At 42.8% G+C, this 25862-nt stretch overlaps 1 protein-coding gene across 9 annotated transcripts in view; it reads left to right on the forward strand.

The window, feature by feature from the left end:
* LOC132377708 (MICOS complex subunit mic25-b-like) overlaps positions 1-25862 on the forward strand; it is a 700497-nt gene that overhangs the window by 387943 nt on the left and 286692 nt on the right. For all 9 annotated transcript variants that reach the window (XM_059943952.1, XM_059943949.1, XM_059943946.1 and 6 more), the window contains one exon: positions 5117-5187. In XM_059943952.1, coding sequence (XP_059799935.1) covers positions 5117-5187 — 71 coding nt within the window. The remainder of the gene's footprint in view (positions 1-5116; positions 5188-25862) is intronic.

The following is a 25862-nucleotide window of genomic DNA, read 5'->3' on the forward strand; positions in this document are numbered from 1 at the left end:
AACGGGTCCAGGGCCATCAAACTCCTCCTACATTAACCCTTTCATTCCTGGATCATTCTTGTGAAACTCCTCTGGGCCCTCTCCAACACCTGCACATCTTTTCTTACAGAATTGGCCCAAAGTTGCTCACAGTATTCCAAATGTGATCCGACCAATGCCTTATAAAGCCTCAGCGTTACATCCTTCCTTTTGTATTCTAGCCCTCTCAAAATGAATACTAGTGTTGCATTTGCCTTCCTTACTGCCGACTCAACCTGCAAGTTAACCTGCACGAAGACTTCCAAATCCTTCTGTACTTCTAATTCTTTGAATTTTCTCCCCTGCCAAAGTGCTTGACCATGCACTTCCATACATAATATTTCATCTTCCATTTCTTTGTCCATTCCCCCAATCTGTCTAAATTCTTCTCCAGACACCCAGCTTCTTCAAAACTTCCTGCTCCTCCATCTATCTTCACGTCACCTGCAAACTTGGCCACAATGTCATCAATTCTTTTATCCAAATCCTTGACGTACAACGTGAAAAGAAGCAGTTCCAACACTGACCTCTGCAGCACATCACTGGTCACTGGCAGCCAACTAGAAAAGGCCCCCTTTATTCCCACTTGTTGCCTCCTGCTAGTTAGCCAATCTTCCATCTATGCTAATACCTTTCCTGTAATACCAGGGGCTTTTACTTGAGGGAGCATCGCGTTGTCATAGGTTACAATAGGACATTGATAGGATGCAGAGATGGGTGGAGAGATGTCTGCAGCCTCTTGTGATCCTGTGCATTGGCGCCTCCATACCAGTCTGGGATGCAACCAGTCAGAATTCTCTCCACAATCAATCTGTAGAAATTTGTTAGAGTCCTTAGTGACATACAAAATCTCTTCAAACACCAAATGAAGTAGAGCCACTGGCATGTCTTCTTCACGAGGAATGTCAGATTGATGGTTGAGGGAGAACTTTACAAAGTGTGCAACAAGTGATAGCACAAGAGGACATTCCATGTCCAAAGTGTCTAAGCTAGCCTGAGTCTGGAGTGGGTAAGACCAGAAAAACATAAGACTTAAGAGCAGAATTAGGCTATTTGCCCCATTGAGTTTCCTCCATTCAATCATGGCTGATTTATTATCTCACTCTACTCAATTTTCCTGCCTTCTCCCAATAAGCTTTGATGCCCTTACCTCTGCTTTAAATGACCTGGCCACAGCCATCTGTGGCAATGAATTCCACAGTTTCACCACCCTCTCGATGAAGAAATTCCATCTCATTTCTGTTCTAAAGGGATGTCCTTATATTCTGAATCTGCACCCTCTTGTCCTGGACTCTCCCACTTTTGGAAACATCCTCTCCTCATCCACTCTGTCTAGGTTGATCAACGTTTGGTCGAATTCAATAAGATATGATCTTTGATAATAGGTTCACCTTGAATTTGATATACCCCTCAATCTTCTAAATTCCAGTCAGTTCAGGCCCAGAGCCATCAATGCTTTTCATAGTTGGCCCTTCCACTTCCTGGATCATTCTCATGAGTCAGCATGCTTTTTCTTAAAATGGCTCACAATACTCCCAGTGTGTTCTAACGAATGCCTTATAAAGCCTCAGCATTATATCCTTGCCTTTTTATTCTAGTCCTCTCAAAACAAATGCTAACATTGTATCTGTCATCCATAATACTGTCTCAGCCTGCTGGTTAACCTTTAAGGAGTCCTGCACAAGGAGTTGTAAGTCCCTTTGCACCTCCGATCTTTGAGATAGGGAATGAAGTGAGGTAAGGTGAAGAGTGGACTCTCTTGTAGGACTTTTTGAACTTTTAGAAAGAGATGAGTAGTGCTACACTGTCCCCAGCCTGGTGGCATGAACATTAGTTTCTGCAACTTCTGGTAAATTTTCCCACTCTCCCTTTCCAATTCTTCAATTCTCCACTGTGGCCTCTTCCCTCTCTCCTTGCTTGCCTATCACCTCCCCCTGATGTCCCTCATCTTTCCTTTTCTCCCATTATCCTCTCTCCTATCAGCTCCCTTCTTCTCCAGCCCTTCACCTCTTCCACCTATTACCTCCCAGCTTCTTTTTTCACCATTCCCTCCCCCAACCACCTGACTTCACCTGTCACCTTCTACTTGTACTCCTTCCTCTACCCTCCACCCCAAGCTCCTTATTCTGGGATCTTGCCCCTTCCTTTCCAGTCTTGATGAAGGGTCTCATTCCTGAACAGCAGCTGCCTGACCTGCTGAGTCTCTCCAGCATTTTCTGTGCGCTGCACTGCCATTTGTTACAATTTGTATTATGCAGCCAATGTTTCCGCTGAGATGATGAAGTTTACAGAATTATCAAACAGCATTTTCCATCACTCACTTAGACTGTATGTGGACACCTCCCTTCTATTTGTCCTGTAGCATATCACCACCGCCTTTCAGTTAGACAAAATCACCTTCACAGCAGCAATTAAAACTATGAGAGAATGACTTCCGCTGTGTATAATATCTGTGTCACGATCATCCCTGACATTTATCTTAGTAAAGATCGCTTCTTGACAGCAAAACCTTTCAAATCAGTATTATCAGGTTCTAAATAAACAACGCACTTCAGCAATTTAAATAGTATTACCTAAGTAACCACAAATGATGTTAGCCGATAGCTTCATGTCTAATTTTCCCTTTTTTAAAAGTATGCTCCATGTTTTCGAACCCCTGGGGGTTTCTTCCTTTAGGTGATGAAGCGCTTATCCCAGTTTAGAAGATGGTACTTCATCATCTGACAGAGGAAACCTCTAAGAAGCGTGAGAGTTCTGTGCTATTCACTAAGGATCAGGTTATGATTTATCGATGGCCTGATAATCAGTTTAAAAAAAAATGGGAAACAGCGGTGGTGCTTTATAAAAGAACCACTGATGTTATTTTAGTTGTGTTGAAGCTTCTTTGTCTAAAATGACCCCCAGATACTTACAAAAGATTTTGCAGATGCTGGAAATCCAGAGCAACAGACACGAAATGCTGGAGAAATTCAGCAGGTCAGGCAGTATTGATGGGGAAGAATATACATTTGATGTTTTGGCCCTAGGCCCTTCATCAGGACTCCCAAAATGTCGACTCTATTCCTTTCCATAGATGCCGCCTGACTTGCTGAATTCCTCCAGCGTTTTGTGTGTGTTGCTTCCCCCAGATATTCCTTCCTGTCATCAGTGTTGTGCCCCAGTGGAAGTTTCTCTGGCCTTAGAGTCATGGAGTCATGGAACATCAAAGTACAGAAGCAGACCCTTTGGCCCATTTAGTACATGCTGAACTATTATTCTGCCTCATACCGTCAACCTGAACCTAGACCAAAGCCCTCCATACCCCTCCCATTCATGTACTTATTCAAATTTCTCTTCAATGGTGAAATCAAACTTGCATCCACTACTACCATTGTCAACACTCACCACCATGAGTGAAAAAGTTTCCCCTCAGCCCCCCCTTAAACATTTCACCTTTCACCTTTAATCTATGAGCTCTGGTTTTAATCTCATTCAGCCTCAGTGGAAGAAGCCTGCTTTCATTTACCCTGTTCATTATGTGCCCTGTCATATGACTTGAGTTATCATGATCTTTCCATGACCATGATTGTTCTTGGCAAACTTTTCTACAGAAGTGGTTGCCATTGCCTTCTTCTGGGCAGTGTCTTTACAAGGCGGGTGACCCCAGCCATTATCAATACTCTTCAGAGATTGTCTGCCTGGCGTCAGTGGTCACATAACCAGGACTTGTGATATGCACCGGCTGCTCATACGACCATCCACCACCGGCTCCCATGGCTTCACGTGACCCTGATCGGGGTTGTGGAGGTGGGTAAGCAGGTGTTACACCATCAGCAAGGCTAGTGGAGGAGAGGAATGTCTTACACCACCTCACATAAAGATGAGTTCTCATTATCAGATGAACTGTGAAATAAGTTGGGTGCCATGGCAGCATAGTGATTAATGCAAAGCTATTACAGCTCAGATTGTCAGATTTCAGAGTTCAGTTCTAACGCCATCTGTAAAGAGTTTGTACATCCCTCCCCATGAATGTGTCAGTTTTCCGGCCTTCTGCAGGTGCTTTGGCTTCCTCCCACGTTCCAAAGATGTACCAGCTAGTAGGTTAATTGATAATTGTAAATTTTCCTGTGATTAGCTGACTAGTTAAATAGGTAGCGATGTGCTGTGCGCTCATTGGGCCGGAAGACCCTGTTCTGCGCTTTATTTCTAAGTAAAAACAAAGATAAATAAAATCTCTGTCTGCTGGACAAAATAAATCCAATAGCACTCTTGTAATGCATAGTACAGTACAGGAACAGGCCCTTTGTCTGTGCCGATCATGAAGCCAGTCTAAACTAATACTATCTGCCTGCACATGGTCCATATCTATCCATTTCCTACCAGTTTACATGTCTGTCTAAATGCCACTTAAACATCTTCTATCACCTCTCTGGCTGCATGTTCCAAGCACCTATCCCCTTCCGGGTAAAAAGTCTTTCTCGCTTTCCCCTCCCATCTTTAAGTCCTTCAGCCCCTGGTGCTCCAGAAGAAACAACCCAAGTCTATCTGACCTTTCCTTATACTAACACTACTTCAGCCTGTTCCGCCTGGAGACACAGGAGACTGCAGGTGCTGGAATCCAGAGCAACAAACAATTTGTTGGAGGAACTCAGTGGAGTAGAATAAAGAGTCAACATCTCAAGATTCCTGATGAAGGGTCTCGGCCTGAAACATGGACTGTTTATTCCTCTCCATAGCTGCTGCCTGACCTGCTGAGTTCCTCCAACACTTTGTATGTTATTCGACAGTGACAGTGGTAGAAATTCTGATTTCTTGCATTAATCTGCACAGAGCAACCATTTGGAAGTCCATTGTTGCTTAAGAAGAACATTTTCCTGTTGTTGGCAGCAACCCAAAGTGTCCTGAGAATAGGTATTATGCAATGCCTGGGGTTTTCTCTGACTACATATATATCTTGTTCAGCCTCGTTATGTTAATATCTTTACAGCAGATGTCTGAGGATAATGTATGTCAGTGGAATATCGATCAGTATTGTATTTCCAAGGTAAACTTGATGAAGTACTGCCCATCGGTACAGTGTATATTTGAAAAAATAACCATTGCATTTATTTTCTTTCAGAAAGCTGAGTACTACCGGCTGGCCTCAGCACAATTTAATGAAGCCGCCACGATTGCAGACACCCATGTCAAGTAAGTATCCAGAGAATGAGCTACAGCGCACGCTGGTGTCACGTGAGTACGAGACCAGAAATACTGCTCTGTCTCACAGGTACAAAGACTGACGGCTTTGTTGGCTGCAGCCTACTGGAGGCGATTAGTTAGTTTGGAGTTTTTTGCACGCTTGCTTTTTGGGTTTGTTGCTGTTAGCTTGAATGCTATAAGTATTAATTGTTAAGGATGTTGGGTGAGGAAGGATGGCCATTACAGTCTTGGCTGGTAGCTGCTCATCCTTCAGTGATGATAACAGTTTATGGTCACTGAATGTTACTTTGGTAATGATGGATCTGGAGATAATATTGTCCAGAAGGTTCTTCGGAAGCCAAGATTGAAGCGCAGATCTTGTGGTTACGACTATTTTATAAGATGTTCATCACAAAGAAATGAGAGCAAAGCACAGAAACAGGTAAACTAATTTTAACCATCTCACTCAAACAAAGCACAGAAACGTGTGATAAATTCTAACTGTAACCAACTCACTTGAACAAAGCACAGAAACAGGGATCAAATCCTAACTGTAACCAACTCACTCAAACAAAGAACTGCCTCCTGGGCCTTTCTCTGTACTGAAAACTCTTTCAAGCTGGACAGAAAAGGGAATCTTCACGGATGAGAACAGCAGGTGAGGCAACAAGGACAACCTTGATTTACACTGCCATGACACAGGCTTCAAGACAAAGAAAGTACTGAAGTTCCGAACTCGCTATAGTTTTTCAGATTCAGCTTCAAATTAGTTTATAAATCACGCGTATATGGAAACGTCATTGAAGTCTGCTGCATACTGCAAATTACTGAACGTTTACAGACAAACAGGTGATCATAGAAACATATAAATAAGCATGGGGTGGTGGGGTGGATATTCGTCTCTACATAAGGAGGCATAAGGCTCTCTTTCCCTTCTCCAGCCTGCAAGTCACCCTTGGGCAAGGTGTAGCACTGCCTAGTCCCCCAGTCAGGGTCACGTGAAGTCATGGGAGCAGGTGATAGATGGTTGTATGAGCAGCTGGTGTATATCACAAGTTCTGGTTATGCAACCGTTGAAACCAGGCAGACAGTCTCTGAAGAGTTTTGATAATGACTGGGGTCACCTGTCTTGTAAAAACACTGCCCAGAAGAAGGCACTGGCAAACCACTTCTGTAGAAAAATTTGCCAAGAACAATCACGGTCATGAGACCATGCTAACCCACATCATGTGACACGGCATATAATGATGATGATGATAAGCAAGCATGAAGAGAGTTAAATTACACAAAAAATAACAATTTAGACCCTGATCCCCCTCCTACGCACAAACAGCAGTTAGGCAACGACCCCCTTCCCCACCAGCAAAAAAGTACTCTCCGCCAAGCACTCAAGTGTGCAGCAAAGCATCAATAAAAACACAGACTTGCAGTACCCCAAAAACTACTTGTTCACCTGGTAATTTGACATACCACAGGCTTCACAGTATTTTGTGTGTGTTGCTCTGGATTTCCTTGTTTAAAGTAAAAACAAACTAAGACGCATATCTCTTGGGCACCTGTCTTTTTCTTGCAATTAGTTGAAGTTTTCAAAGTTACAAAACATAACAGTGGCAATGAAGTATTTTTTAAAAACAAACCTACCTGTTGAAGTGTAGCAAAATGTTTGAGCTTAAAAAAAGTGCAGCACACTTCTATTGCAAGAGTGAAATGATCGAATAACAAGAAGTAGCGCAGCTCGGTTTTTTTCTTCACAAGGGGAGAAAGTTGGTCAAGTTATTTAAAAAGGCAGAAAGTGGAAGAATTCATAGGTTCATAAGCACTGATTAAAATCATAAAAAAGCATAAATGGCTGGCTACAGAAAGATTGATGTGTTTGTTTACAGAAAAGGCAACTAGAATATGTATACTGAATGGATTGAACAGTATTTTAAAACAAATGGAATAACCAATGAGAAACAAGTGTCAGTTTTGCAGAATGCATTGTATTTAAAGGCATACTGTTCGCTTTGAAATTTAATTGCTCCAACCAAACCAGGTGAAATGAGCTTTTGCAGATATTATGGAAGTAATAGAAGATCATTTAGTGCCAAAACCTTTGTTGATCGTGGAATGCTTTAGGTTTCATAAGCGGAATCAAAATGAAGGGGTGTTAATTTCAGCGTACATGGTTGAGTTGAAGTCTGAGCATCGCTAGTTAGGTAATGGATTTCATGATGCACTGAGATATTGTTAGGATGTCGAATCTGACAGGGTAGCATTCAAGAATGACTCCTAACTTAAGCACAACTTACATTTACATTCGAGCGGTGCAGGCTCGAAGGGCCGAATGGTCTACTTCTGCACCTATTGTCTATTTAAAAGAGCAGCTGAAATCATTGTATCAAAAGAAATAGCAGACAGAGGCACAGTTGGGTTGCAGTCAGGAATGAAAGTGAATGTGATTAAAGTCACAACATCTAAACAGAAAGCTGTCCAGCTGACAGGCTTGAGGGGAAATAGAAGAGGGGAGGGGAAGGGAATTTTTTTTAACAAGATAGAGAAATCAATATACGTGCCATCAGGTTAGAGGTTAACCAGATGGAATATATGCATTTCTCCTCCTCCCTGAGGGTGGCCTCATCGTGGCACAAGAGGAAGCCATGGACCAACATGTCAGAATGGGAATGAGAATCGGAAACAAAATGTTGGGCCACCTAGAAGTTCTGCCTTTGGCGGATGGAGTGGAGGTGCTTGATGAAGCAGTCCCCCAGGTTATGATAGGTCTCACCAATGCAGAGGAGACCACATTGGAAGTACAGGATACAACAGAAGGCTCCAGCAGATTTGCAGGTGGAATTTTGCCTCAGCTGGAAGGACTGCTTGGGGCCCTGAAAGGAAGTGAGGGAGGAGGTGAATGAGTAGGTGCAGCACTTTGGCTCCTTGCAGGGATAATTGCCGAGTGCAAGATTATTAGGAAGGGACAAATGGACAAGGGGATCACAGAGAGAGGAATCCCTGTGGAAAGCAGAGAGTGGGAGGATGTAAGTATGTGTTTGGTGGTAGGATCCCTTTGGCGATGGCAGATGTTGTGGAGAATGATGTGTTGGATGTGGGGGCTCATGAGGACTATCGCTGTTAAGGTGGTGGCAGATGAGGTGAGCACAGATATCAGGAAATGGAGGAGATGTGGTTAAAGACAGCATCGATGATAGAGGAAGAGAAGCTCTGGAGGAGAGTTTCATCCTGGGAACAGATACAGTAAAGAGAAAGGGACTGAGAAAAGGAATAGCGTTTTTACAGGAGACAGAGTGGGAAAAGTTACAATCAAGATATCTGTGGGATCAGTAGGTTCATAATAGATGTCCAGAGAAGGAGACAGAGAGATTGGGAAAGAGGATGGTGATGTCAGGGATGTACCAAGTGAATTTAAGGACAAGGTGGAAGTTGGAGGCAAAGATGATGAATTTGACGAGCTTAGCATGGGTGCATGAAGCAGCACCAATACAGTTGTAGCACAGTTGGTGCAGTGCCAATGTAGCAGAGGAGGAGTTGTGGAGCATTACCAGGGAATGCTTGGAACATGGTCTGTTCTACTGAGCCAACAAAATAGAAGACAGAGCTGAGGCCCACTCGAATGTCCATGGCTACCCCTCAAGTCTGAGAAAAGTGGCAGAAGCCGAAGGAGAAATTGTAGAGGAATGGGACCAGTTCTGCCAGATAGGGGAGGGTGGTAGTGCAGGGGAGCTAGATGGTTCTTTTATTGAGAGAAAATTAGAGAGCTTTAGAATTAGAATTAGAAAAGTAAAATTAGAGAGGCCAAGTTGATAGGGTATAGAAGTGTATAAGGTCTGGACATCCATGGTGAAAGTTAAGCAGTCATATTCAGGGAATTGAAAGCTGGTGAGGAGATTGAGAGCAGGATATAAGTGGGAAGGACATTTCAAAGATACTGAATTGAAGCCTGCAGATATCCAACTAAGAAACAATACTGGAGAAAAGATCATTTCTATGTAAGCGACGAGTCAGCTTATAGAGAGGAGGTGCAGCGGCTAACGGACTGGTGCAGAGCCAACAACCTGTCTCTTAATGTGAACAAAACAAAAGAGTTGGTTGTTGACTTCAGGATTGCACGGAGTGACCGCTCCCTGCTGAACATCGACGGCTCCTTGGTAGAGATTGTAAACAGCACCAAATTTCTTGGTGTTCACTTGACGGAGAATCTCACCTGGTCCCTCAACACCAGCTCCATAGCAAAGAAAGCCCAGCAGCGTCTCTACTTTTTGCGAAGGCTGAGGAAAGTCCATCTCCCATCCCCCATCCTCATCACATTCTACAGGGGTTGTATTGAGAGTATCCTGAGCAACTGCATCACTGCCTGATTCAGAAATTGCACCATCACGGATCGCAAGACCCTGCAGCGGATAATGAGGTCAGCTGAGAAGATCACCGGGGTCTCTCTTCCCACCATTATGGACATTTTGCACTACACGCTGCATCCGCAAAGGAAACAGCATTATGAAGGACCCCATGCACCCCTCATACAATCTCTTCTCCCAACTGCCGTCTGGGAAAAGGCACCGAAGCATTCAGGCTCTCACGGCCAGACTATGTAACAGTTTCTTCCCCTAAGCTATCAGATTCCTCAATACCCGAAGCCTGGACTGACACCTTGCCCTATTGTCCTGTTTATTATTTATTGTAATGCCTGCACTGTTTTTGTGCACTTTTTGCAGTCCAGTGTAGGTCTGTAGTCTAGTGTAGCTTTCTTTGTGTTTTTTTTTATTATGTAGTTCAGTCTAGTTTTTGTTCTGTGTTACGTAACACCATGGTCCTGAAAAAAGTTGTCTCATTTTTACTATGTACTGTACCAGCAGTTATGGTCGAAACGACAATAAAAGTTGACTTGACTTGACTTGAATGACATTTGTAACATTGAAATACAGCAACCAACAAGCCACTTTGGCCTTGTATGTGGTTAAAAACAGGAGGGCCAGCATTGTGGGGTCGTGACTGGCAGAGACAACTATAACTTGATTGGAGATCCATCCACCACATCCCCTGTAAAAGAGACAACTGGAAACGAGTTAGGAAAGGTATCAGGTGATGCCACAACTGGCTCCTTGCTGTACACCACGAACCATGGCCTAGCAGATGGCAAACAGGTGTTGGTGCTGACATCTGTGCCTCTGGTTGGAAAGTATATTGGACTAAAAAAGGACTATGCTTCTCATAAGAGCAGCGTGGTCCAACTGCAACAGATTTTATAGGCAATATATCTGTGAAAGCTTCTGAAATGTTAATTAGGTGGTTACTTGCAAATTATGGCTTGGTTTTAAGCTGGAAGAGAGTTCAAGGAGTTTCAGGAAAGTTGCGAGCTTTCGGCTTTTGTGAATGAAAAGAACCTATTCTCCATACATTAAGGTTATTGCTTGAACTTCAAGTGGGAGACAAAGCTGCTTGTAAAAGTAGATGCAAAGATCAAAACCCAGCCAGATGAATGGAAGGCCAAAAAGAGAGGAGTCAATGGAGATACAAAAGCAGAGGATTTGCCAGATTTAAACTACATTTATTATCAAAGTATATTTACAGAATACAACTCTTAAGATTTTTTCCTCCTGTAGGCAACCATGAAACAAAGAAACACCATGGAACCTGTTCAACAAAACATGAAACATCAGTATGTGAAAAAAAGAGCAATTGCGCAAATGGCAAAGGGCGAGTGAACAACTCATAGATGATCAAATATCAAACCAGAAGTCCAGTCGTATCCAGTTTAGTTCAGTTCAGCGTCACGCCACTAGCCAATGCAGGCTGCAGGGTCGTTCTTTGCCAAAGCACCCCAGTCTGCGTCGATTGCCCCAAACAACCACTCAAAAACAGCAAAAAAAAGGTAACCAGAATCCAGAAACACATGCAGCATGAACCTCAAAGTCCCCAAAATGAATACACTGCCATGAGCCTCGCTGATCAACACTGGCAATGTGAATCCCAAGACCCCTGCACCTTTTTTCCATCAGCAGCTAGTGAGAGGGCAAGGAAGACTGGTCAAATACAGGCAGATGGCACCAAAAACCCATCTGTCCTCCGCTCTCGTCCTAGTCAACTTCAATCTGGCTTGATGCCTCAATCAGAGAGAAGCAATGGAGTCATTCATGGGCTCACATCCTATCTCCAGGCCTCCAGGCTGCACACTCAGGACCAAACCTCACCAAACTCCTCAAGGTGCCAGATCGCTCAATCGGCCCCCAAAGTATACCATCAAAGTGTAAATCACTGGTTCCAGTCACATGCAGCTTAGTAGTAGAATCATATTTGAAAGAAGTAAAAGAAGTAGTTTTGTGAATTGTCAGCAGGATGCTTGCTAGCGCCATCTTGATAATGTTGCGGCTGAGGAATCAGGTCGTAAAGGGAGCAATAGAAGGATTAGTAAAAGAATACTCCAGTGAACTAAATGCACCTTCCTGAGATCAAGATGCACATCCTAGAAAGAAGAAAAAGAAAAAGAATGAGGATCAACAGAGAGAAAGAAGCCAGGACTGGGACATAAGCAAGGATCGAAGAAGATCCAGAGGGCAGTGCTAAGAAAAGGAGAAGAAAGGTGTTCAGAGCTGTCAGAACCACTTCTGCAGTCTCAGAGTCAACTTCTACACCCACCATGGAAGAGGCCCCAAAACCTGAGATTGCTTGTGTAGCCACCACTCTCACCTGCCAAGGAGAGTGACCTCCCTTATCAGGAAAGATGTTATCCTATGAGAATAAGAAAGCCTCCACAGCGATTAAATCTTTGCCTAAATGGGATCATTTAAAATTCCATGCTGTGGATGCCTGTATAGTATTTGTACTATATAGTATATTATGCATATGCTATATACAACTATAGCATATAGTATATAGTTGAGATATATATATATATATATATATAATTGAGTTGGAGTTTATTGCTATGCAGGGAGGACTGTTGTGTATTTCATATTTTTGTAATATTGTAAATGTATTGTTTGATTAAGCATTATTTGTTGTTTGCATAGTGCATGTGGGTTATCTGTAAAAGTACGTAAATGGCATACATCATCACACCATCACATGATATGTGCATGCTTCATAAAAATCGCTGTACACTAGTTATCCCTGGCTCTCCCTTATTTTTATTTTGATTAGCTTTATGTTTTAGAGTTACAAAGCATAGCAGTATAGATATGTACATAGTATGTTGACATAGAGATGGTGAGCTTAAGGAGATATTTCTATCATTTAATACAATTTCAATAGTTGGCTGGGAGAATGCAGATGCTAGAACTATATGCTCTCTGTGTGATGATATGTACCGTGTTTTTCACCTTGGCCCCAAAGGAACAATGTTTCACTTATATGTATGGATGAATGACAATGAACTTAATCTTGAACTTGAATCCGGAACAACAAAGTACAAAGTACATTTTATTATCAAGATACTTATGAGATTCATTTTCCTGCGGGCATACTCAGTAAATATATTGAATAATAACTATAACAGGATCAAGGAAAGATCAACTAGAGTACAGAAAACAACAAACTGTGCAAATGCAAATATAAATAAACAGCAATAAATAATGAGAACATGAGATAATGAGATAAAGAGCCCTTAAAGTGAGATCATTAGTTATGGGAACATATCAATGGATGGGCAAGTGAGTGTAGTTATCCCCTTTTATACAAGACCCTGATGGGTGTGGGGTAGTAACTATTCTTGAACCTGGTGGTGCGAGTCCTGAGGCTCCTGTACCTTCAGCAAGAAAAGACCATGGCTTGGGTGATGAGGATCTTTCATGAGGGGTGCTGCTTTCCTATGACAGTGGTACATGTAGATGTGCTCAATGGTTGGGAGAGTTTTACATGTGATGTACTGGGCCAGAGTCTGTCAGAGCAACTCAGTAGGTCGACTCGCATCCGGGTGGGGAGGGGAGGGAATTGATGATGTTCGATTCCAAATACCACATCAGGACTGTTGCGCTGAACAGTTTGTTCCAATACTTCAGAGAGGCAACTCATATTCAAGCCGTTCACAGTGACTGAAAGCAAGTGCAGATGGGACACGCAGACAGCAGATATCATGCTTGAGAAATGCAAACCTTAAAGTGGTTATTTTCAGCTGACCACAGATGTGGTTAGATAAACTGATAAAACAACTCAGACCTCGAGAGAGGAAATGTTTCAGGCAGCGTGGTGTCAGACTGAAGTTATAGTTATGTGCCCAGTTGGGAAAATACTACATTGAGCCAGCTGAATTTTTAACAACTGTGTAACAGCCTCTTTCACTGATACAAGCTGTTTTTAAAATTTCCCTTCTTAAAAAGAAATGAGTTTGAATTCTCAAGCTGTACTGGGGGGATTTGAACTGATAGAGTTCTGTCACTAAGCTGTAAAATCACTATATCCAGGGCAGATTATTTAAAACATTTGTTACTGACCCTTTCCTGTGCTGTGGCATGATGGAGATTGTGTGCATTCCAGATTGGAATTTCAGTCATTGCTTAAAGAAACTGAAGTAGTGGAGGGTGGGGGGAATTGTACAAATGGATGGACCACCTTTGTCCTGGACAGAGGTGTGGGGAGAAATCTAGAGACATGAGGCTGCAGATGCTGGAATCTGGAGCAATAGCTAGTCTGCTGGAGGAACTCTGTGGATTGAGTAGCATTTGGTTGGCGTGTGTGCAGGGTCGGGGGTTAGGAATTGTCAACGTTTTGTGTTGAACCCTGAATAAGGATGGATGAAGGTCATGACCCAAAACATTGACAATTCCTTCCCCCCCCCCCCCCGCCCCACCAGATACTGTTTGACCTCAAGCAGATTGCTTGTTGCATGGGAGAAATTTCAAAGTGAGCTTATTATCAAAGTACATATATGTCACCGTATTCAACCCTGAGATTCATTTTCTTTCGAAGTTTCGAAGTACATTTAATATCAGAGTATGTATACAGTATACAACCTGCAATTCGTTCTCTTCACAGAGGTCCATGAAACATTGCAGGTATACTCAATAAACCATAACAGAATCAATGAAAGACTGCACCAACTTGACCGTTCAACCAGTGTGCAAAAGACAACAAACTATGCAAATATGAAAAGAAAGAAATAATAATAATAATAAAAATAAGCAATAAATATTGTGAACATGCGATGAAGAGTGGTTGAAAGTAAGTCCATTGATTGTGGGAACAGTTCAGTGATGGGGCACATGTAGTTGATGGGTAAACCAGAGCGTGATGAGAATTTTTAAAACCACTGTCACAAAAATATTGTGGTTAACATCATGGATGATAGAGAGTAAGGTAGACAAACACGAAGTGAGAAATAAAGAGAGGGAGCTATTGACTCAGCCAGGTTGTGAAGGTACCTTTGTGGAGACAATTGCTTGACACAGGGTGAATGACTCATTAACATGCTTTAAATTCTGTGCCCTTCTGACTTGAAATTAAATGCCCTAATAATCCTTTTCATGAGCTCTGGTAGCTGAATATCGATGACACTCAGCTATGTATTCTGATTGATTGATTGGATCTATCTTTGAAACATATGATGAAATATGTCCTTTGGTGTTTAACAACCAATATTCCCTCTTTACATGGCCTGAAGACTGTGTGTACTTTAAATGTTTTTTTAATATGTTTTATGTTGTTGTTCGTCCTTTGGAGTCGAATATGTATACTATGAAGATAGGACATAGACCAATACCTCACAGGAACAGGCCCTTCGGCCCACACTGTTGTGCTGAACCAGCTAAAAAGTAAATCTAAACCCCCCCCCAAAACTAATCCTTCCTACCTACAGAATGTCTGTATCCCTCCATCTTTCTCACATTCATGTGCCTATCCAAAAATTTAGAATGGAAGTTGAAAAATCGCATACTTTTGATTTTATTTATAAATTGAGGTGCAGAATGAAATAGAGTATACCAAAGAAAACCTTTCACGTTTCAAATACTTTTTCTAGTTGCATCCAGTTCCAGCTGTGGGACAAGAAAGGCTACGTGTGCAGGAACAATTCAGTTACTGCATGATTGTGTAGCTCAGAGGAAACAGTGTTAACAACTGACCCAACCTAAGGTTGCGCTGGGGGCAGCCCACAGGTATCACCACGCATTCTGGCACCAGCACAATGTGCCCAACGTGTTCAGTAGAACAACACAAGCAACGACAACAGCAAACAAACCCTTTCCCCACTCACTCACCCACTTACACACACAGACAGGCTTCAAACCCTGGACAGGCTGCCTCCAAGCCTACGACCTCCAATCCTTGAGCCTGGATTCTTTGACTCCCAGACATTGGACCTTCAGCACTCTTGTCTCTAGCCCGGACTGGAGCAAGCATTTTAAACATTAGCGTAGTCACACATAGGCCATACAAGTACTACATTTCGGCCTTGTCTTCTCTTTTTGTGTGCATGCTTATCTTCAATAAAACATTACCTTTGTGCTATAATCTATCAATGAAGCATGTGCAAACCAGATGGAAATTTAAAACATTTGCATTTTTTAAGATCCTGATGAAAGAACAGCCGGTTTGCTAAATAACTTTACAGTCCTTAAGGGTTGTGAAAGGGCCTCTCAGTACATACAGAGCTGGTTAATAATAAATGTGTCTCCCACTACACCTTCCCTAGTCTGTCTGTCTGCTAACTGCCACCTTCTATTGGAATCAGGATGCCGATTCTCTCATCCCTTGTTCACTTCCCTCTTTGTTTTCAGTTACCATCCCATGTCCATTTCTGGTAGCCTAGCCTCACTAGAATGTCCCACTGTGTGTTTTTTTTCCCTCCTGTACTACCCATTTCTTATTTTAAGTTTCAGTCTTCTCCCTCTGTGCAACCATAGGGCGTCAGATGACACAGGAGCAGAAGTAGGCTATTTGGCCCATTGAGTCTGCTCCATCATTCCAACATGGCTGATTTATTATCTCCCTCAGTTCTCCTGCCTTCTCCCCATAACCTTTGTTGCCCTTACTAATCACCAACCTTTGACATCTTTATTAATCAAGAACCTACCCAATCTGGCCTTTAAATATACCCACTGACTTGGCCTCTACAACTGTCTGTGGCAATGAATTACACAGATACACCATCCTCCGACTAAAGAAATTCCTCCTCATCTTTGTTCCAAAAGAATGTCTTTTTATTCTGAGGCTCTGCCCTCTGCTCCTAGACTCCCCCACTCCATCTCCACTCTTTTGGGCATTTCTCTAACCACTATTTCTGGAAAAGGAGAACAAAACTATGATCAGAGAGATGAAGAAGGCCCTCATCAAATACTTAACTCCTAAACACAAGAGGTTCTGCCAATGCTGGTAATGTTGAGTAACACACACCAAGTGCAGAAGGAACTCAACACGCAGGCAGCATCTATGAAGGGAAATAAACAGTCGATGTTTCAGGCTAAGGCCCTTCATCAGGACTGGAAAAGAAGTGTGGGAGGGGTGAGAAGCAGGATCACCTGCCAGCTTGTGCTCCTTCCTCTCCACCTCTCCTTCTAGTTCTGGCTTCTGCTCCTTTCCTTTATCAGTCTGTATGAAGGCTCTTGGCTCAGAATCTCAACTGTTTATTCCCTGCTATAGATGAGGTCTCATTTGCTGAGTTTCTGCAGCATTTTTCATGTGTAGCTCCAGAAGAATACCTCTGTTGTCTCAAGCAGAAGCTGCACTTGAGCAGCACACTCAAGAGTTATGTTGATGAGGCAGCAAGGCCATTTGGCCCATCGTGACTCTGGCAGCCCCTTGGTGAAGCTGCAGTGCAAAAACAAAATCGTGACATGTAAATCAGATTAAAGAAGAGATTCTAAAGACTAGCTTTAGTTGTCATGTGCATTGCAACATACTGTGAAATGTGTCATTTATGTCTAATCAAATCAGTGAGGATTGTGGCGGGCAGTCCACAAGTATTGCTATACTTCCAGTGACAAGATGGCATGCCCAGAACTGACTAATCATAACCCATACGTCTTTGGAATACAGGGGGAAAAGTGGAGCAGCTGAAGGAAACCCACACAGTCACAGGAAGAATGTACAAAGTCCTTACAAAAAACGGTGAGGATTGAACTGCAATCGTATTTATTTACTTATTGAAATAAACTGCAGAGTAGACCCTTTCAGCCCTTTGAGCCACGTCACTCGGCAATCCCCCTATTTAATCCTAGTCTAATCACTGGCCTCTTTACGATGATCAATTAACCTACCTACCAATATGACTTTGGGCTGTGGGAGGAAGTCAGAGCACCCGGAGGAAATCCACGCAGTCATGGGGAGAATGTACTAACTCCTTACAGAGAGCGGTGGGAAGTGAACCCAAGTTGCTGGTACTGAAAAGCATTGTGCTAACCACTGTGCTACCATGCTGCCCCAATATGTTGCCCATAATGCTGGATGCTGCCTTCTTGTGGCAGAGCCTCTTGAAAATGTTCTCGATGGTGGGGACGATTGTGCTGATGAACTGGCTGAGTCCACAACCCTCTGGGGCCTTCTACAGTCCTGTGCACTGGAGCCTTCGTACCAGGAATAACACTCATTTGTCTTTGGAAAAGGGTTGCATTTTCTTGTGTGCAGCAGAAAAATAAAGTCAAAATTATGGTGCACCACCGTAACATTAGCATCATTAAAGACAAAAGACTTCAATGTTTCAGCTACAGATCTTTCAGCAGGAGTGAAAGGCAGATGATCATTTTGGTCCACTGTTAATTTGTCTTTTACTCAGGAGTGTTAAAGATTAATTTAAATGTGGTGCATGCATTCTGGACATGACTTTGTACCCCTGTTCTACTGAATACCTTATATCAAATTTGTCAGGACATGTAGTGGGCACAGGGAGTGAATTCAGAAAAGAGTTTACAGTCTCAGGATCACAGAAGGGATGTGGCATGGGAATAGGACATTCGGACCATCAAGTCTGTACTGACTTGTCATCATTGAGCCACACAGCACAATAACAAGCTCTTTAATTAAACTTGTTCATGCCCATCACGGTACTTATCAAAGCTTGTTCCCATTGCCGGTATTTGGCCCATGCGCCCCTGAACCCTTCCTTATCCATTTACCTGTCCAAATACCTTATAAATGTTGTAAATGTACTGTGGGCAGCACAGTAGTGAGGAGATTAGTGTAATGCTTCACAGCACCAGTGACCCGGGTTCAACTCCACTGCGGTTTGTACGTTCTCCCTGGGACCACGTGGGTTTTCTCTGGGTGCTCTGTTTCCTCCCTCAATCCAATGACATCTGGGTTAGGCTTAGCAAGTTGTGCACGTGCTAGGTTGGCACTGAAAGCATGGTGACACTTGTGGGTTGCTGGCAGCACGTCTGTGGACTGTGCTGGCTGTTTTACACAACTCATTTTGGAATCAGAATCAGGCTTTTTATCATTGACACATCTTGTGAAATTTGTTGCTTTGTGACTGCTGTACAGTGTAATACATAAAATGGACTATAAATTACAGTAAGGAATATATATATAAGCAGTACAGAAAGAGAGCAAATAGAGAGGTTCATGGGTTCATTTTCAGAAGTATAATAGGGGAGGGGGTGAAGCTGTTGCTCAGGCAATCAGTATGTATCTTCAGGCCCCTGTACCTCCTCCCTGATGGTAGCAATGAGAAGAAGGCATGTCCTGGATGGAGAGGGCCCTTAATGATGGATGCCCCCTTCTCAAGGCATAGCCTATTGAACATGTCCCCGACAGTGGGGAAGCCAGTGCCCATGATGGAACTGGCTGAGCTTTCAACCCTCTGCACCATTTTCCAACACATTGTGAGGGCTACATGTCACTGTATAATTCAATGTTTCAATGTGACAAATAAACCTTATCTTTAATCTCCCTCTTTATTTTTAATGTTACCCACTTCCATCACTTCCTCTGTAAGCTCGTTCCATGCACACACAGGATCCTCAGTGTTACAAGTTGCCCTTCAGGTCTCCTTTAGTTTTCACCTCTTACCTTAAACCTATTCCATGTAGTTTTGGATTTGACACCAGGACAACAAAACACTTTCTATTGTCTCACTCACCTATCTATGCCCGTACAATCCAGATAATCCCACTTCCCTGCCCTCTCCATTGCCCTACAGATATTTTTTTGTCTGGTTCTCCTTTAAACACCACAGTCAAATCTGCCTGCACCACTTCCCATCCTGTCAGTCTGCTTCCGACCGCTGCACCAGAAAGATTTTCATCACCACACTTCAGGCTATTTTGTTAGTTCCTTATCATTTTGTTCCTGACCTCTCTTCAAGCTCCCTGAAGACCCGGGATCTATCACAATATCAAATACCTTTCTCTGTTCCCATCTTAATTACTTTGTTCCAAAGAAAATGACCCCAAAATTTTCCAACTTGATTAGAAAGATTTTTTTCAACTTTATTTCAATTAATGTTTTTAATTAAAACCAGAAGACATAGGAACAGAGTTAAGTCATTTGGCCCATTGAGTCTACTTTGCCATTCCATCATGGCTGAATTATTTTCCCTCTCCACTCCATTCTCCTGCAAGTAAGGCAGTTTAAGTAATCAAATTGAACCAAATAACATTTTTTAAAAATAGTTTACATTCACTGAATGTGTTCCTAAATATAATTGTTATATAATTTTAGCTATGAGACAAAAGAAGCTAACAGAAGATTATCAAAGTAAATTTTTTATCGGAGTATGTATGTGTCACCATATCTGTGCAGTTTGAAATAACATACATGTGTGCGCTATTCCTTGGTTTCTGAAAGCTGGGACATAGTCACCACTTGCTGATTGCTCCGACTATGGGTTTGGCTGCAGTAGAAAGGCTGGTTAGGGAGTGGCTACAGAAGTTAGCCCAGCTTATGAGAGAAAAATATCTGATGTAATCTATGTAGACAAGCACGAGATGTTGCACTTTGAACAGAATTAGGCCATTTGGCTCATCAAGTCCACTCCACCACTCCATCATGCCAGATCCATTTTCCCCTTTCAGTCAAAATCACCTGCCTTCTCCCTATATCCCTTCATGTCCTGACTAATCAAGAATCTGTCTACCTTGGCCTCAAATATACCCAGTGACTTGGCCACCACAGCCACCTGTGGCAGCAAACACCACATTGGCCACTGCCTGGTTAAAGAAATTCCGCTATTCTGAGGCTGTCCTCTAGTCTTAGACTTCCCCATTGTAGAAAACATCCTCTTCACGTCTATTCTATCAAGGGTTTTCAACATTCAATAGGTTTCAATGAGGTCACCGCTCACTCTTCTGAATTCCAGTGAGGTTACCTCATGCTGTATGTTATAGTTGACTTAGGCTGTAAGTATGTACTTTGATAATTACTTCGAACACACACGAAAGGATTCTAGGTTAAATGTTTTGAAAGTGTATCTATGTTTTCTTTAAATATCTATCAACTTTACTGCAGTATTTCTCTACAATTAATTAAAACAGTATCTGATGTAATTTATTTAATTAAAAGGTGCAGTTAATAAATAAGCATTTGAATGTTTATCAAGCTTTTAAGCTGTTCCAATATATGGGACCATGACAGCTACACCTGTCTCAGCAGGTGTAAAGTTAAGGGACCTGGTAGGAAGTGCATCCAACAACGTACTGACGACCTGCAGGTTGAGACACTTAAACATATACCACATTTTTCCCTGGAAGCAACCTTGTAATTATAACATTTATCTGCTCATTGTAATTAAATAGTTGCATTTAGGGAAAAAATTCAATACGGTTTTTAAGTCTCTCAGCCTGCAGTTCTTCACGTGTGTGTGCAGGTGAAGTCTCCTGCTGATAGCATATCTACAGCAGCTGATTGGATTCCATTGAGCTTGGGTCACTCTACCTAGGATATGGCCCAGTCCACCACGGGCAAATCCCTGCCCACCAGTGAGCACATCCACATGAAATGCTGTCGCAAGCATCCATCATCCTCACCACCTAGGACATGCTCTCTTCTCACTGCTACCATCAGGAAGAAAGTACAGGAGCCTCAGGACTCACACCACCAGGTCCGAGAACAGTAATTACCCCTCAACCATCAGGCTCTTGAATCAGTGAGGATAACTTCACTGACCCCATCACTGTAATGTCCACACAACCAGTGGACTCACTTTCAAGGACGCTTCATTTCATGTTCTCGATATTTATTGCTGATTTACTTATTGTTATTATTTCTTTCTTTTTGTATTTGCATGGTTTGTTGTCTTTTGCACACTGGTTGTTTGTTCATCTTGTTTGGCACGATCTTTCATTGATTCTATTGTGTTTCTTTGTATTTACTGTGAATGCCTGCAAGGAAATTAATCTCAGGGTTGTATATGATGACATATATGTACTTTGATAATAAATTTACTTTGAACTTTAAACTTTCTAGGACTTCTTTCCCAACCATTTTGTATCCATCACATTTTCTGTGTTCTTCCCACACAGGGAACAAAAGACCATTATCCGAGATTGAGCTGAATGTTTTGTGCCACACACTTGTTTCAGTTCCCAGTTTCTCATTGCAGTGAATTTCCCCTCCCTCTCCTTTCCTGTTTCATCTGCATGATTTATGGCAGCCAGGCTTAAAAACTGAATAATAAGCAGAAAGGCATCTATGTTCACAGCTGGTGCCTCACCACCGACCACCCCCCTGCAGGTAGCAACAGAGGGCTGCTCGACTCCTCGAACTGTTCCTGTCACTTTATAAAGAACACCAGAACACCAGTCCCTTGGCCAGATGCAGTCTGCCAGTGACGACATTTTGTCCCACTCTGCTGCCTTCCCTTCTGTCTCAGTTTGCAGAGAGGAAGATTTATGGAGAAGACTGGACTGTTTGACTCACGGCTCTGCATAATTCAGAGTCAGGAACAAGAATCACATTACTCTTTTTGGTTACATCCCGCTGTTCTCACACTACTACAGAAGCAGTGATTAAACCACATTTGCCTTCTCCCTGTCCCTCAGACTAGGGGAGAAAGAGAGGGTTAAATGGTGCAAAAATCTCCATAAATTCTAAACACAGTAATATCAAAGTACTGAATGCACATCCCGCCATTGTCTGTAAAGAGTTTGTACATTCTTTCAGTGACCGCATGGGCTTCCTGTAACATCCCAAAGATGTACAGGGTTCGTAGGTTAATTGGACACATGGGTGTAATTGGGCAGAGTGGGCTCGTTGGGCTGGAAAGGCCTGTTACCTTGCTGTGTCTGTAAATTAAAAAAAGATAATAAACTCCAGTCACCTTCAAATTATGCACCCTTTTATTAGCCATTTCCACCCTGGGACTGAAGACTCTGGCTGTCCACTCCATATATGCTTCTTTCATATGTGCTTCCCATGACTGTGTGGGTTTGCTCCAGTTTTCTCTCACATTCCAAAGATGTACGGGTTAGCAGGTTAATTGGTCACATGGGTGTAATTGGGCAGTGCGGGCTCATTGGGCTGTGTCTCTAAATAAAATGGAGCATCACCTACATGCTATAATAAAGGGCAATGCATAATATACCTCTGCATAGGAGCTGCTTCCTGTCATGTTACACCCGTAGTCCCTGGAGAACTCGCCACTCTATGATTGATGGTGTAAATAGAGAGAAGCAGATGCCAGTGGCAGGAAGGCCAGTAACCAGAGGACATCGACTTAACTGTCAGACAATGCAGTGGGAAGATAAGAGTTTTAATAACACAGTGATTTGAAATGCACTGAATGAACACAATGAGATCAGATTAAAAAGTAATCTTCAAAGTGAATTGGATAAATAGTCGAATGGGAAATAATTTGCAGGATTTAGGGGGAAGGGCAGAGAAGTACGACTAGTCGGATGGCCTTAACAAACAGCCAGCAAGGGCATATCGGGTCTGGTGTTGTTCTCCTCTGACTGCGATCCTTAGATTTTAAATGCAAAGGAATCCACAGATCATAAACATGAGATTCTGCAGATGCAAGAAATCCTGAGCAATAGACGCAAAACGCTGGAAGAACTCAGCAGATGCCAGCATGGTAGTGAAGTGGTTAGCATAAAGCTTTACAGTACAGGGGACCCGGGTTCAATTCCCGATGCTGCCCGTAAGGAGCTGGTACGTTGGCCTTGTGAACATGTGGGCTTCCTCCTGGTGCTTCAGTTTCCTCCCACAGTCCAAAAATGTGCTGGTTGGTAGGTTAATTGGCCATTGTAAATTCTCCTGTTATTAGGCTGGGGTTAAATCAGGGGATTGCTGGGCAGCACGGCTTGGGGCCAGAAGGGCCTATTTCGCTCTGCACCTCAATAATAAAAAAAAAGGTCAGGTAGCATCTATGGAATAGTTGTTTCAAGCCAAAACACTTCATGCATGCTGAAAATCCAAAGCAACATGAATCCTTGGATTTTGATTTTTTTTGTCTGTGTAGCTGCTCTTTGATCTACGCATACAGAATCAGAATCAGGTTTAATATCAACTGGCATACTGATCAACAGATGACGCAATAACCACAGCTCTACACGCCATCCTTTCACACCTGGAGAAGAGGGATGCTTATGTGAGAATGCTGTTCTTGGACTACAGTTCAGCATTCAACAGCTTAATTCCCTCCAGGTTTGACAAGAAACTTGGCCTTCACTCTGCCTTGTGTAGCTGGATCTGTTCCTCCTGTCAGATCGCCGGCAGGTGGTAAGAGTGGGCTCCCTCACCTCTTCCCCTCTGACCCGCAACACAGGAGACCCCAGGGCTGTGTCCTAAGCCCCCTGCTTTACTCTCTGTCTCCCCATGACTGTGTCACCACCCACAACTCCAATCTGCTAATTAAATTTGCAGATGATACTACATTGATTGGTTTATCTCAAATAATACCAAGGCAGCCTACAGAGGAATAGTCATCACCCTGACACTGGAGGAATGGAGACAGGCTCAGCCCTGTTGACATCAATGGATCTTGGGTTAAGAGAGTGAAAACCTTTAAGTTTCTTGGTATATACAACACCGAGGATGTCACTTGGTCCGTACCTACTGGCTGTATGGTGAAAAAGCACAACAGCGTCTCTTTCACCTCAGATAGTTGAGGAAGTTTGGTATGGGCCCCCAAATCCTAAGGACTTTCTACAGGAGCACAACTGAGAGCATCCTGACTGGCTGCATCACTGCCTGGTATAGGAACTGTACTTCCCTCAATCGCAGAACTCTGCAGAGAGTGGTGCCGACAGCCCAGCGCATCTGTAGATGTGAACTTCCCACTATCCAGGACATTTACAGAGACAGGTGCATAAAAAGGGCCCGGAGGATCATTGGGGACCCGAGTCACCCCAACCACAAACTGTTCCAGCTGCTACCATCCAGGAAATGGTGCCACAGCATAAAAGCCAGGACCAACAGGCTCCCGGACAGCTTCTTCCACCAGGCCATCAGACTGATTAACTCACACTGACACAATTGTATTTCTAAGCTATATTGACTGTTCTATTGTATATCTTACTGTACATACTATTTATTACGAATTACTATAATTTGCACATGGCACATTCAGAAGGAGGTGTAACATAAAGATGTTTACTCCTAATTTATGTGAAGGATGTAAGAAATAAAGTCAATTCAATTTAATTCATATGTCATGACTTGTAGCAGCAGTACAATGCAATACATAATTAAAAACTATAAATTATAGTAAGAAATAGATATATATATATAAATTAAATTAAAGCAAATTATCATTATCTATTCAGAAATCTGATGGTGGAGGGAAAAAAGCTGTTCCTGAATCATTGAGTGTGTGCCTGCAGGCTCTTTCACCTCCTCCTTGACGGTAGCAATGAGAAAAGGGCATGTCCTGGGTGTTGGGGTCCCTTAATGATGGATGCCAACTTTTTGAGGCATAATGTTTCGAAGATGTCCTCAGTGCTGGGGAGTCTAGTGGTCATGATGGATCTGGCTGTCTCTGCAACTTTCTGCAGTTTTTTTCTGAACCCATGTGGTGACCCTTCCACAGGATGCAAGCAGTACATTTACTTTTCATGGTACATCTAGAAATTTGCAAGAATATTTTGTGACGCAGTAAATCTCCTCAACCTCCTAATGAAATATAGCCAGTGCAGGGCCTTCTTTGTAATTGCATCAATATGTTGGGCCCACGATAGATCTTCAGAGATATTGACACCCAGGAACTTGAAACTGGCCCCATGTGCCACCTAGGCACTAAGGGTTCAGACGATGAGACGACGATGAACTTGAAACTGCTCAGCCTTTCCACTGCTAATCCTTGACTTTCCCTTCCTGAAGTCCACCACCAATTCCTTGATTTTGTAACAAGGTTGTTGTTACAACACCACTCAACCAACTGATATAAATCACTCTAGTGGGTTTTTCTGTGTGCTGCTCCAGTTAATGTTCGTTTTATTTATTTTTGAATTTAGAAATACAGCTCTGAAACAGACCCCTGCATGTCCAACTAACCTACTAACCTGTATGTCCTTGGAAATTAGGAGGAAACCGGAGCATCCACAAGAATCTCATGTGGTCACAGGGAGTGAGTACAAACTCCTATCAGTAGTGGCAGAATTGAACCTGGGTTGCTGACACTGTAACAGCGTCATGCTATCAGTCACGTTATTGCGTCACCCCAAGGTCACAGAGAAGGTGGTGATAACAGAACAAATGCTTGTGAAAGGGTGGAGCAAGGTCAAATGGGTATGTGGGGTAGTTAGAAGTGATTATGCTTCTACATCTGTGTTCTGTATTGCTGAGGGCTGTGTGACATGCCCAAAAGGCCAGGCAATGTT

This window comes from Hypanus sabinus, chromosome 19 (genome assembly GCF_030144855.1).
Source record: "Hypanus sabinus isolate sHypSab1 chromosome 19, sHypSab1.hap1, whole genome shotgun sequence".
NCBI classification, from domain to species: Eukaryota; Metazoa; Chordata; class Chondrichthyes; order Myliobatiformes; family Dasyatidae; genus Hypanus; species Hypanus sabinus.